Below are 14,018 nucleotides of genomic sequence, written 5' to 3'. Positions count from 1 at the left end.
ATCTTTTCTGTCTGGTAGGCACCTTTGGCATTATTGCTGCTTCTCAAATGGTTGCCATAGAGACTATGGCAAGCTAAAGAACACTCTGTAATACAAGGTTGCTCTGTGCCACTAACACATAAACACATGTGCACACAAATACATAAATGCCATTCTTCACCCCAACTGATAGTCTTTTTTTTTTCTGGACACTGAACACATTGTTAAACAATGCCATTTTTATTTTCTAAGCATGCAACTGGAGCCCCTGTGGGGCTGAGGAAAGGTCAAGCAACCTGTGATTCCCCCCACCCCCGTTCTACATTTCTCCTTCCTAAATCTCCTCCGTTCTCCCCAGTTGTGCAGTGGAACACAGGGCTCTCTTTGTGGTTTCTAGGTGGCTAGAAAAAGTCTCAGTCTTCAGCCACTGCAGAAGTAAGGAGCAAAAAGTATACCTCATAAACAAGATCAGCCTATACATAACAACAACAGAGCAGAAACCACAGTGTTATCTGCCATCTCAGGGCGGATGAATGGGAGAGGAAATGGCCAGGCAGAACTGAAATACCACCCTTTAAAAAAGGGCTGAGAATGAATGGGGCCACAAAACCTTTATTTGCCACATATACTTTGAGTGCTATTTTTGAAATTACGCTTTCGTACATGTGATATGTTTACCAGCTAAGGTTGTTGGTGGGACAACGACCACTGGGATTACGTAGGATCTTATTTTAGAAATGAGGACCGCCAAGGACTGTGTCATGTGTATTTGAAAAACTGTGAACAGCAATACAAAAAAATTTGGAGTATCAAGTTGAAAACTGTATCTGAATTTCTGAGATCTGATGGCTTAAGTAACCAACAGGAATACATTATCTTAATCCAAGAAACATGTGCCAGAATCTCTTCCAAAACCAGTACATAAAAACAAAGAATGCACTGTGAGCAAGTACAGCTGTCTCATAATTCACTTGCAGCCCTGGGTATCTTGCCATCTTCTAAACTGATAGTGCCCCAAATTGCACAATCAAGGATATACTCATCTATGAAGTTCAGGGTTTTTTTAACCTTAGATATGGTTTATCTTATTTTTATATCAGTTTGCATTTTTTTAAAAATGCGCACAAACGTTTTTACATGTAAATTTAGACTACAATTTAAATGTTTCAGTATTCAACTAAAAGTATGCATTCCAAATAAATAATATCTCACAATATAATGTATTTATGTTAACACTACGCTTTTTATTGGAAAAATATATTGGAAACGTTAGCGGAAAAACCAGTGTTCATTTTGGTTTTATATCACAAAATCAGGCAAGTTCAGGTAAGATGTGATCAGAATAAAAGGTCTGTGGATGATGCCAGATCTCAGCTGCCGCTTTAGAAAGAGATTATCATGAGTCCCTCCTCTCATGCTATGGCCTCTATTTTTTTTCCCTTGCCCCTGTCAAGCTCCTTTCCTGATGCTGTCCCTGGACATAGCTGGCACTTGGAACCCAAAAATTTGATTTTAGAGAGCAACAGAATTCTTACGAGATTGCACCCTTCTCAGTTATTGCACTCCAGGAATGGAACCAAAGCTTTATCCTAAAATGTAAAAGAGGGCAGAAAAGAAATACCCATCCAAGTGGTATTGTTATGCGTTGTTTTTTTTTCCCCTCAAGGAGCACATTTATGTTGGTGAACTCATAACAGAAAAAGAGAATCGCAAAATGCAAACAAGCTTCTGTGAAAAAATCCCAGAGAGATATGGTCTGTTACAATCAGCACATGTATACCATGGCACCTTGAGATTGATATATTGGGACACATTTTTTTGTGAGGTATATTCTCTATTAGACCCAAGTTTACCATTATTTCCTTGCTGTAGCCGTGATGATTATATGCCATGCAGTAACATTTCATGATGAAAAATACTCTACCCCGTGGATTTCGCAAATATTTTGCTAATCTTTAAAATCACTTTTTTGTTGTTGTTCTCGTTCAGTGAAGTAACAAAATAACTTGAGCTCAAATGAGCATCTGCAGAACAGGCTGAAAAAACGACGGAGAGGAAAAACATTTCTGCAAAGCAAGCATGCTACAATTGGCAGAGCACAATCCAAAGGGCTGGTGCCAGAAACACTATGTAAATCCAATCTCCTGTGCCGCATTCAAAAGAGCCAATTCTTCCCCAAAATAGGAAGTTGTCTGGGAATTTTCTGTGATTTTGCAAAAACGCTGCAAAATTGTCTATGCGCACAGTGGAAATTGAATTCAGGGTCTGACATACCTTTTAGAACAAAAGTGAACAATCTAACTCTCCAGAAGTTGTTTGCTTGACTTATCATTAAAAGATGTTTTCTTTAAGTCACCTCGGGCAAGGGAACTTGGGGGCTACCAAATGCAGGGGTGAGAAATGTAGCTTCAACCAATGTAGCTCCTTGAATTTACAGTCTCTGCATCAAGACCAGACTGGGATTGAGGGAGTGCAAGGTGAAAGTTCCCATGGATGTTTTCACCCATGGACTCTTACTTTCCTTGGACTCAAAACCCAAGCCCATGGGAAGATTGAAAGAGGAAGTATTTATGAGTCAGGACTCCTTTTATCACAGTTCTATAGGTTGCAAACCCCCCCAGGAAATTTTTTGACAAAAGCCCCACAAAAATGAACAGTATCTCTTGTACAGTCCCCATTTATTTTACAGAAAATTCTGCAGATCTTTTTCTCAGAATATCATATCCTATGGTGATTAGAGGGAGGAGGAGGAGGAGGAGGAGGAGGAGTCATCTGGGCTTTCAGGGGTCAAATTAGCCTTCCAAATGTGGGGCTCTTCAAATGCATTGGGGCTGTGCAGGCATTCCATATTTGGGCTGCAAATATCCAGAGGACCACCAGGGGGTGGTCCTCTGGATATCTGCAGTCCACCTATGGGATGCCTGAGTGTAATTTCCAGAAGTCAAGATATGTGCAATTATATTGGTCTATGATCGTAATAAAGATTTGATTTGATATGTGCAACTGCACACTGCAAACATTATTACTTTGATTCATTTCTACTCCATGTTTTAGTGCAGCCTCCCTTACAGGATGACTTAAAAAAAATTGAACATAAATAAAAATGAACATTTATAAAACTGATACTCTGCCCAACCCCCAAAAGAGGAAAATTGTAATTCCTGTACTGCCTGGCAATGTGCAAAGTTGTCTGGTATATCTTCCAAATTTATGGACCTTTCAGAGGTGATCTTCCAATACTTTTTTTTTTAATATGCATGCATGTTTTAATTAAACAACAGAGAGAAAATAGGTTTTATTTTTTAAATTTGTAAGGTTTTTTTTAATATGTTTCTATTCACCGTAAGGTTATAGAATAAATAAATACAGATATAAAATCAAATGGCCATTGTATTTTAACATTACTAGAATGCTAAAAAAAAAAAAAGCTTGTACATTGTTGGGTTTTAGTCATATAAACAGTCCCTTTGCTTTGCCATATCAATCTCTTACAGCAGTGTTGCCAGGCATTATTGTGAGTTTTTACCTGACAACAAATATCTAGTTAGACTGGAACTGGGAGTCTTCAATTAAATTATAGACTCAGTTCCAAACTAGAACACAGAAAGCTGTCTTACATTTCTGATACTCCACCAGCGTATCTGATATGTTTTTAATTATTAAGTTTTATGCTTTGGAGTTGTTTGCTATTTTTTGCAATTAAATGGAGGGTTTAAAAGTTACATATGGGCTGCTTTACTTGTATTTATATTATTGTTTTTCTTAAACTATTGCCCTTTTAATATAATGTCTCACTCTCCAACATAAATTAAATATGTAGATTTTTACCCACGCCAAGCTCAGCCATCAAGAATAAAGCTTGCTCCCACACACATAGATCCATGTTAAGGGGTGACAATATATTAAGAACAAGTATATATTAAGGTCCTTTAAGTGATCAGATATCCAAGCTTTCTAGTACTGCAGCCTTCTCATTGTAAAGACAACTTTAAGCCAAGCTTGGCTCTTGGTGATGATATGGATGCATCTATGGAACTTTTCTTGGTAACACCATAAAAGTTATTTGCCGTTACCTTCTTCTGGGCTGGATTTTCAGCTTTCCAAACTGGCCTGAAACCTGGGATTTTCTGGTGTTGCCCTCAGATGAGAATAAGAACGAACCTACAGTAACCATTTGGATGGTTACTTCTAAAAAATCTGTCAAAAGTTATATTTAAATGGACTTTAAAAGCTAACAATTTGTCCATAGCACAAGGCTTATTTTCCGTATGCAAAAACTATTTCGTCACATTATGAAGCAAGGATACAGCACAAAATACAATATATAAAGCCCACGAATGATTATTTCTTGTGCTTCAATTAGCAAAAAAAGGGGATTTATCTGGATTTCTATCAGCAACAAATCCAGTGCTACTACATAGATCTCCTTTACATATGACAAAGGAATATCTTTCCAAGTGCTGGCATCCATATTATGGGATGCAATACATATGGGATCTGCCCAGTTCACTCCTCCCAGTCATACTACTGACAAATGGGAACTTCGGTTTTGAAAAGTATTTCAAATCACCAGTGATGTTCCCATTCACTGGTTTTGTTATTTTTTTTCTTTTTCTTTTTAATACAACTTTCTCCAATCTGTGTTGGATTTGCCACGCCAATCTCCTTATTTGTTGGATTGCAATTCTCATCACTCCCAGCCAAAAAGGGAGTTCCACACTTCTGGAAATAGGAATGGCAGTGACCTAAGCTGATTAAAAGTATTTTAAGAGCATTCCTATGCTCACTTATTTGAAAATAAGATTAAGCATGATCAATTGAATTTACCTTTACTTAAACAGGATTGCACTGTTTATGTTTGCAATTTAATGACAGTTTGACATTCAGTACAGTTTTGAAACAGTAATCATATGAACAATAGCCTAAATAAAAGTAAATGGAAATTTACTATTTCCACTCACATGTAAAGAAAGAGAACGGATGTGTTTGTTTCAAGCTGGCAACTGCAGCATCACCAGTTCATTTCAACTATGCTCAGCAAGACTCCCTCCCTCCCAACTTTGCATTTTTATTTTCCAAAAAAAGAAATGAAAGGAAGAAAAAGATAATGAATGAGGAGAACATGATTAAAACCAATAATTCCCTCCGCCTATTTGTGGGTAAGGTTTGGGAGAGAAGTGACTAGTTCAGGAAGTTCAGAAGACCAAAATGAAAGAAATTGGCATCTAAAAAAAAAATAATACATTTTACTGCCAAGCGATGGAAAAGCATAATTGACAAGAAACGGAACTGCAGTTACAAGAATACCGATTACAAGAAAGCCAAAAAGGCTTTCTTCTTCTCGAGGACTGACATGATTTACAATGTGCATTCTTGTTCTTTCCCACTTTCCTTCCCCCTCTTTAGTTCAAAAGATTTATTCAGAATTAAGCCCGTTTATTTGATCAAGGTCTATTTGTCCATTTATATTAGGTCATCAGAATTAACTCAGAACACACTGTCTCTGGATAACACTATCAAGTTTTGACTACCATATATGAATGAGCTATCGTAACACTTCTACAGATATAATTTTCAAAACAGCTAGTATAATCCCAAATACCAATAGGTTTTCAATGGCACAAGTTTCATTGCTAGTCAACCCATTTCATGAGCACAAAGAATAAGGTATGTGTGTGATGTATATATACAATTGAACCAACTTATGGCATCTACCACAAGCTAATCTTTGGGAAACCTGCATGTACCATGTTTATCTAAATGGATCGTGACATTGAATTGAAGACAAACTTACTTCCAAATTAGACAAAAAAATCCTCATCTGCCTCTACTACCATATTCTCAGCAAATTTAACAGAAAGAAATTCAGACAGAAAAAGAGAAGGACAGTGCAGTACTTCAAATTTGATAACATCCTTCTTCAACTCTTTTAAAGCAGCTACAGCTTTTGGTGGGAAAATATATGGCTGCCTTAAAGAATTGCAGACAGCTACTCTATGTATGCCCCTCCGTGTTCTCAAGTACTTTTTAAAAATCAAATCTGATAAAACAGTCAAACAGATAGATATAGGAAAGCTAATTACATTCCTGGAGAATACGGCCATCATAGTAAATAAAACCCTTCATGTTCTCAGAGAATCCTCAGTCTATGCATATGAGATCTCACTAAGAAATGAGAAACATAACCGTCAGTTATGATCTGATGGTGTTTAGTTATGACCTATCTTCATATGCCACTTGTGACAGTGCTATTGCAATCAGAATGCTAGGTTAAATAGAATTCTGATCTAGCAATGTAGTTCTTATTTCGTCATTGCTTTGTCTGACTCATCATACCAAAATCGAATAAACTGAGGTTAAATGTATGCAAATTGTAGGCAACCAATAATTGAAACTGTCCCTCTGGTTAATTATTTAGTTAATTATAACTGTCCCTCTTAACATCCTTTTCTGTTTTTTTTGAGTAGAACAGAATAGAGTCTTTTGTAGTTTACTGAATAAACTATGGTTAACCATTGTGGCTTAGAATAATGAGCCTAATCAACATAGAATAAGTCAGTTGTGGCTGGTGATGAAAGGCATTTTGTGACTTCCACTCTATACAATATGTTCTACAATATGTACACAACTTTCTACATGCCTGAGTCAGTCTGACACCCAAGGTAAACTTTGGGGTTACATTCTCTTTGAGCTATTTCTCAAAACTAACCATTGCACTGGGTTCCTTTGGCTGAGGACTGCTGGAATATAAAATGCAGTTCTAGAAGATTTTCACAAGTGATAGATCTAATCCTCACAACAGTCGTCCTCAACTTATTGTCTGTCTTATGTGTTAGGGTGTAATGCCCATTATCTCCAGCCAGCATGACTATTGGGCCATGCTGGGGAAACTGACTAGGGCTGTAGGCAGTTGAGGGCACTATTCTTGGAAAAGCCACCTTGTTACAATACAAACATTAGCAAAATGGTTAATTTCCCCTAAATTTCTTAGTCTATATCCATCTGAACACAAAGTCCTACAGGTGTCTTCCTTCTTATAATCCTACATTACCTCAGTGGATCTCTATTAGGAAAACAGAGATAAAGGAAAACAGAAATCATTTCAGCCATCTGCAAGCCACTTCTTCGTTAACTGTTCCATAGATGTCATGATCTCTATCTACCCTTTGTCCCCTTGATTTTTGTTTTGGTGCACAGATAGTTGATCCAGTCTATTTGAACACAGCATAGTTGTCAATGGATGCCATTTCACACTTTATGAGGTATGGGAAAATTGAATTTTACATGCTGGCACTAATAAACAAAACAACAGAAATCCCAGCCACAATAATACAAAGCACAACTTAGCTTGAGGTTAGACTAGCAGTCCTTTATAAGTTCATTTTGGTGAGGGGAGTTGGAAGAGAAAGATATATACTCCTAAATGCTCTCAACATAAATCAATTAAATAAGCCTTTGTTAACTAGAACTGAAACTGCTAAGCAAAGACTGTATCAAACTGGAAGTTTTCTGTTCTAAGATCAACCAATGGGTCTCTCAATAACTGTTAAATCATAGTCCACAAATTCAAGATTATTTCCAGGTTCCCCAACATCCAAAGTATAAAACATTATAGCGCAGTTATGTTGACACCTGGCAAAGGCCTTTTTATTATTGCAGGCCCTTTAATCTTCTAAAAGTCTGCATGACCTTTTTTAAAAAATCTGCTTTTGGGGCTTTTCATCTGTTTGCTTTCACTTGGTTTTAGCGGTTTTTTTAGTGTTCCTAAAATGATTTTTTTTTCCGATGCAGCTATGCTAAACATTAAGAGAGAAGTGAATGTACTCACCAGGTCAAGGAGAGATTTTTATCAGACAAACCACCAGGTTAAAAAGTAGCACCTTGTCACTGATCCCAGTGACATAAGAGAATACAAGGTAGTATCCTTTTGCTATCTGGCAAGGCCTCTTCTTCCCCTTCACCAATGAATACCACAGGGTGGAGGAAACTGAATTTTTACTCAAGCTCCTTGCAAAATATTTTGTCAAGTAAAAGCAGTAAGAGTTGAAAAGAACAAACAATCCAGATCAGCCATTTGCAGCACCACAATCTTTTAAAGGTGCCCTTCCTGAATTTATATTGCTTTAGATTACAGATTAGTTTTTTTAAAAAAAATTCAACTCTCTCTTGAAGAATTTGCTACAGCTGCTCAAAATTACTCTACCAAAGCACCAGACATCAAAGAACCCGTAACCTATTTTTAAGGTAGTTAAAATATTTAGATGTGACTTTTTTGTTAAATACAGGCATGAAGATTGTCAAAGCAGACTGCTAGATAACTGACATTTTTTCCACCTTGTGAAAGAATTTTCCATCCAATATTATCCTAAACAAAATTTAAGAAATTATTTGAGAGAAAAGGAATAAACAGATGAAGTCCAGTAAGATAAGAATATGTCCACATGCTTTATATAGTACCCAAATATATGTAGTTAAATAAGTGTGTTTTGAGTTGAAAGATCCCAGGCCAAATCTTCCCCAATAATTTACTGGGTGTTCAATTACTCCCACATCTTTATTTCTTCTTCCTCTGGCACACTTCCATCATAAGTGGTGCCCTCTCAAGTATTTGGGGGAAAATGCGAAAGTAATATGGGAAGCAACTTGAATATTTACAAAAACAGTTATATAAAGACTAAAATTTTTGGATTAAGTTCTGTGAAATTTGTATACGCTCAGAAAGAGTGAATAGGAGCAGAAGGCACAAGTTTCTTCTGCTCATCTTTTTACCTCATTTCCTCTCGTACCTTCCGGCCCACTTGGCTTTCTTTACGGTTGCCCCATGATGCCTTGTTTTCTTTCTTGCTGTCTCTCTTATACATATGCATACACACATACAGACATTCTCTCTTATACATATACGCACACATGTCCACTCCCATCATTTATTTGCTCCTTTTCATCCACCTTCAAGGCCACACGTTGCCACCTAAAAGAAAGCAGCTACTCCAGCTGCTGTTTGGTTTTGAGGGAGGGAGCAAACCCTAGCAAGGGCCAGACCCCAACGAACAAATGCTCAGGACAGCGTTGGAGTGCACAGGCCTTGCTATCTCTAATTGGTGGGGAAAAGTTACCAGGGGTGGGTTGGGGTTTAATTGGTAAATTGATATTGGATGTGAAATTGGAACAGCAAGCTTGTGACACAGTAAACGAAAGCACCTCCATCTAAATTATCCATTAATGTGCGCATTAATAAGCCAGAGATTACATATATTAATGTGGCAAGGGAGCCATATGAATTGAACCGCAGCCTAGTGCGGGACCCGACAGAAGGAAATGAGTAAAGAGGAGGAAAGGGCAGCATGAGCATTTTTAGCTTCTCAGATACTCTCTGAGTTACATTTCAGCTGAGTCAGGCAGATGACTAAGCTGTTCTATTTTACAGAGCTGTGGAAGAACAGAGGCAATGTACTTACAGTTCATTCAAAACCATGGTTCCCTGTTCTCCCTTCATGCTTCCATGCCGAATTCAGAAATCTATGGCTCAGAGGCCTCTCTTCGCACTCAGCACAAATAAAGAGCAAGGTAGGTGTCACAGCAGCTCCCTTTGACACATTTTAAATTCACACTTCACACCCCCTTTCTGTAATCTTTCCCTTGTCAGACCTTGATTAATTAAAAAGAACATGCAAATCAAGATGCTAGATTTTTTTTTAAAAAAGCAAAAGCCAAAACCTTACCTCCCCCAAAGCCTCTACCAGGGTTCATCATACCAATGGGTAAAGCAAGTCTCAAATTAATATTGATGACAATAGATGGTTAAAGATCGTTATGAGTCTATGTGGAAGAATAATCATTCCACTTACTTCAAGACTGATATAAACTCTTGGAAAGAATCCTGTTTTAATACCTGCTATATATTTTAAACATATTGATAAGATATTGAGAAAGTTTCCTTGGGATCTTTCTTGATTCTCAGCGGTCAGTTGGGCTTATATTTTGACCTCTATTTCCTAGTGGAAATTAAGCGATTTAAGTGATCTTTATGGGCCCAGTTAAAAAGTTATTATTTGAACCTTTCAGCTTCCTGGCAGGGGTTCCTGGTTTGACCAACAGTGAGCTGCTTTTTCAGAATTAAAGGTTGCAAGACATAATTGCATGAGATTGGGAAGGGAATTTAAATTTGACTGCTATTTCTATGAGAAATTGTCACTCAGGGATAATCCTACTCTGAAAATTGCAGGAAAAAAATTCTTTTGGAGTTCATGTGCAAAAAAATGGTATAAATTCACCATGTTGCAATTTGGATTGTCTAAAACTGAAGAGCAATACACTCAGTTAAAATATTGGTTGACCATACAGTTTGGACTGGATATATTAGCATTAGAAACTCATATATTTTTATTATCACTAGACAGACACTTAGATAATTCCAGACTTACAGTTTATTTTTTATAAACAAATGAAGACTATCACTTATACACATACACACACAACACACACACACATACAGATATATATTAGTAATTTGCAAGAAACGTGAAATAAATGGTTGGAACAACCTGTTTTAACAAATCAATGGGCTATTGAATTAAAGAATATGAAATTTTGTGGTCTTAAGATGCAGTTAATTCAACAAAATTCTCTTTTGGTATTTTCTGTACACTCCAAAAGATGTTTAACAAGGCCTGGCTATCAACTTCAGTATTTCAGAAATGCAGTATGGCAGAGGGGACACTGGCACACGCGTGCTGAGCTTCTTCCTTAGTTGTCCCCTTTTAGCTTAATATACTCTGATAAGTATATTGTATAAGTATTAATATACTAAGAGAAAAAAAGATTGAATTGAAGAATGAATGTTATACTAAAGTGTATACCAAAAATTTGATTATGTATTGATTCATGAAAATCTCTGGATTTATCCTGCATGGAATGTAGCCAAAAATGTCATTTTATTTTGATGCAAAGAATTTGCTGCATCAGATTTAAAATCCTGCACTGAAGATAAGTGTTCATCCTCCATCTATTAATGGACTTACTATCAGTGCATCAAAGAAATTAAGCAACAGTAGTTCCTGTGGTCAATTTAAAAACAGAGTTATTTTTTCTATATGTATTTTGTTATGTACTTTTTATTTCTAATGTTTTTTGTTTCTTGTTTGTTTATTTGTTTTAATTTCTTATGTTTGTGCTTTATCCTTTCTTTTGTATATTCAAGCAATACCATTCTTAAGAAGCGTGTGCCTGGTTAAAAAAACACAGTATAAGGTGCTGGTCTTTCATTGATTAAACATACATTCCTGTTTCCATTTTACATGAAAATTACTCCTGGAAGACATGCAAGATAGCATCAAATGAGAAACATGGTGTAACTAACTGAAACCACTCTCAGAACACCTCCAAACTTTCAAAGAGTTTGTTGTGTTAGTAGTAGCAAAACCATCAATCCTGTGGCCCCTTAAAGACTAACAAATTTATTACAATGTAATTTTAATGGAATATAATCTGCTTTTCCAGAAAACATTTACCCCACAAAAACTTTTACAATGATCACTTTGTTAGTTTTCAAAGTCCTTTATCAGTTAAGGACATAAGGAGATCTAGTTTTGGTAAATACAGGATCCTGTTTCAACTCTTCCGATCTCCATAGCCTAGAACCTTGTTGTGCTGTTGCCACAACAAAGACACAGGCTCTTCTGGCTGTTTAAAGGGTAACACAGTTATTGTGATGCAAACTTTCATGGGCTGCAATTTCATGAAATCCTTGGTGTATTATCGCAAGCATGTTAGCCTTTCACAAGGCACTGAGGCCTTGGCCATTTCCTAGGCATTCAGCTCAGGGGTTAGGTGAGCTCTGCTACTATTGATGGTGAGTGGGATTAACAGTTTATTCTTGGGCAGCAGAGAATTATATTTGGTGGGTTGGTTTGTTTTAATCTTGCAAGCCACCCAGAGTCACTCGTGTGAGATGGATGGCTATATCAATCAAATCAATCAATCAATCAATCAATCAATCAATCAATCAATCAAAGGAATAGAATAAACAGGAAGAGGAATTTTAAAAGAAGTCAGAGAAAAATGAGAGGAAGGAGATGCAGACCAGAAGTAATTACTGTCTTGTGTTAATTCACAAAACAGTTCCTGATTATGACACTGATATTCTTGTTGATGTGTTGATTAATAGCATATGGAGCATGATAAGAGACTTGGTATCCATTAAATCTACTTAAATCTTAAAATGCCTAAAATTTCAAATCTGTTCTTTTGTTATGCAATTGGCCTTTGAATTCCTTAGCTCAAGATTCATTACCTTAAAGTCAACATCAGACAATACTGGGGAAGCTTCCCTTGCTGGTTTTAGGATACAGCTATTTTAAAGTCAGATTTGTGTCCATTACTGTTCTGTATAGGGATTGTAAAATTGATCTAGTATACAGTGCAACAGAGCACTGCTGTCAGATTGCTCTCAGCTAGCGAGACTCCTCAAGAATAGATTTCCAAGGACACGAAAGTTCAAATAAGTTGGTTTGTTGCAGAAAAGCTAAAGAAGCCATTATGAAAGAATCTCATCAATTGTTCAAAGACCTATTTATAGAGAAATCAAGGTTTCAAATTCTTATGGCTCTTTCTTCCACCCATATAATTAGCTAGAAGTCAATCTCTTTGGGGCAGAAATTATTATCATGGTTTTGGTAATGGCATCAGGCTGTTCACTTGTGGCTGTCTAAAAATTGACTCTTACAGCTACTGGTCAATGATGGCATAAATCCTATAAACAGATGTATGGATCTCTGATGGTCTAGCTAACAAAAGGAAATGAAATGGATAAAAAACAGAGATTTAATTACTTATAGATTGTGGCCTTTACAAAACTGTTACAACTGTTAAAACTGTTTTTGCATAAATGAGCTGGTTATCCCATGTAGTATGATAAGAATCTCTGGCCTTCCACTGTAATAAAACTTTTGTTCTTTAAAATACCACAAAAATTCTTTTGTTTTTGCTGAACTGAAGTATCTCAATTATCCCACGACAGGAGTCATGGACTATCCAGCTTTTGGGATGACATACTTCCTCTTCTACCCTCAGGATCAAAACAGTTGCTTGGCTTTGATTACTAACTAGTACATGCTTTGAAGAGCAGCATTTGAGGAACGGACATTTTACAGACCTGCCATTATACTTGAAGCCTTCATCGACCTCCATGACATTAATTGTTTCTTATTATGAACAACCCTAGAGAGATACTGTCAGGCAGAAAGGCAGAATGTAAATACAAATACCCTGAATAATTATGTGCTATCACCTGTACTCACATAACTAACTTTTTCTTGGAAACTCTCTGGCACTTCTACCTCCCGTCAGTGAGGAGCACCAGCCACTATTAACCTAAGATAAACTGAATTTTGTCACAGTGGACATGATTGTCTTCTCCAAACAAATGTCAACACACCTCATTTCACAAGTTGACAGTTCAGCGCTTGCATATTCTGGCAACTCTATCCCAGTAAACATGATTATCTACTAATAAGAGTGGCACTTACTGGTCATCTCCAACCTTCTTCACCCATGCCATGTCCCTCTCCGACTGACTAGCTGCGAGGTCCTAAGAAAAATTAAAGCAAACCCTGTTACATGTACAACCCAACAGTTCCACAATCCCCAGTACAACAAGCAGGGAAACACAGCTAGAGGGAAGCTCCATTCTGTAACTGGAACAAATGAGGTCTTATTTAAACTGTTTTAATTTGATCTTTGTCCATAAGGCTTCCACAAAAGTTCACAAAAATTCAAATCTGAAATCATCATGTACAATTATAAATCATTATCTTAAAAAAGAACAAAAAAAATGTCTAGAGAGATAAAACTAATATAAGAACTAAGAGTTAAAAGGAAAGAAATGAAGTTCAGAAGGATAAATAAATTTTCAGGAGCTACCTAAAAGCCATCAGAGGAAAAGGCTGATTATGCTTCTTAGGGAGGGATTTTTATCATTTGAAAGCCTCCATTGAAAAAGTACCGATATTATATACAGTGGGGCAAAAAAGTATTTAGTCAGC

The 14,018-nt window shown here is 36.7% G+C and overlaps 1 protein-coding gene across 3 annotated transcripts in view; it reads right to left on the bottom strand.

Moving 5' to 3' along the window:
- Positions 1-14,018, bottom strand: part of TBKBP1 (TBK1 binding protein 1) — a 79,931-nt gene that overhangs the window by 29,074 nt on the left and 36,839 nt on the right. For all 3 annotated transcript variants that reach the window (XM_007425984.3, XM_088143468.1, XM_025165281.2), the window contains exon 7: positions 13,503-13,564. In XM_007425984.3, coding sequence (XP_007426046.1) covers positions 13,503-13,564 — 62 coding nt within the window. The remainder of the gene's footprint in view (positions 1-13,502; positions 13,565-14,018) is intronic.

The sequence above is a fragment of the Python bivittatus genome, unplaced genomic scaffold (assembly GCF_059951505.1).
Source record: "Python bivittatus isolate LINGU-HERP-01145 unplaced genomic scaffold, Pbiv_v1 ctg000410_np1212, whole genome shotgun sequence".
NCBI classification, from domain to species: domain Eukaryota; kingdom Metazoa; phylum Chordata; class Lepidosauria; order Squamata; family Pythonidae; genus Python; species Python bivittatus.
Note: the sequence above shows the minus strand (reverse complement) of the source record. Positions and strands in the feature narration are given on the sequence as shown.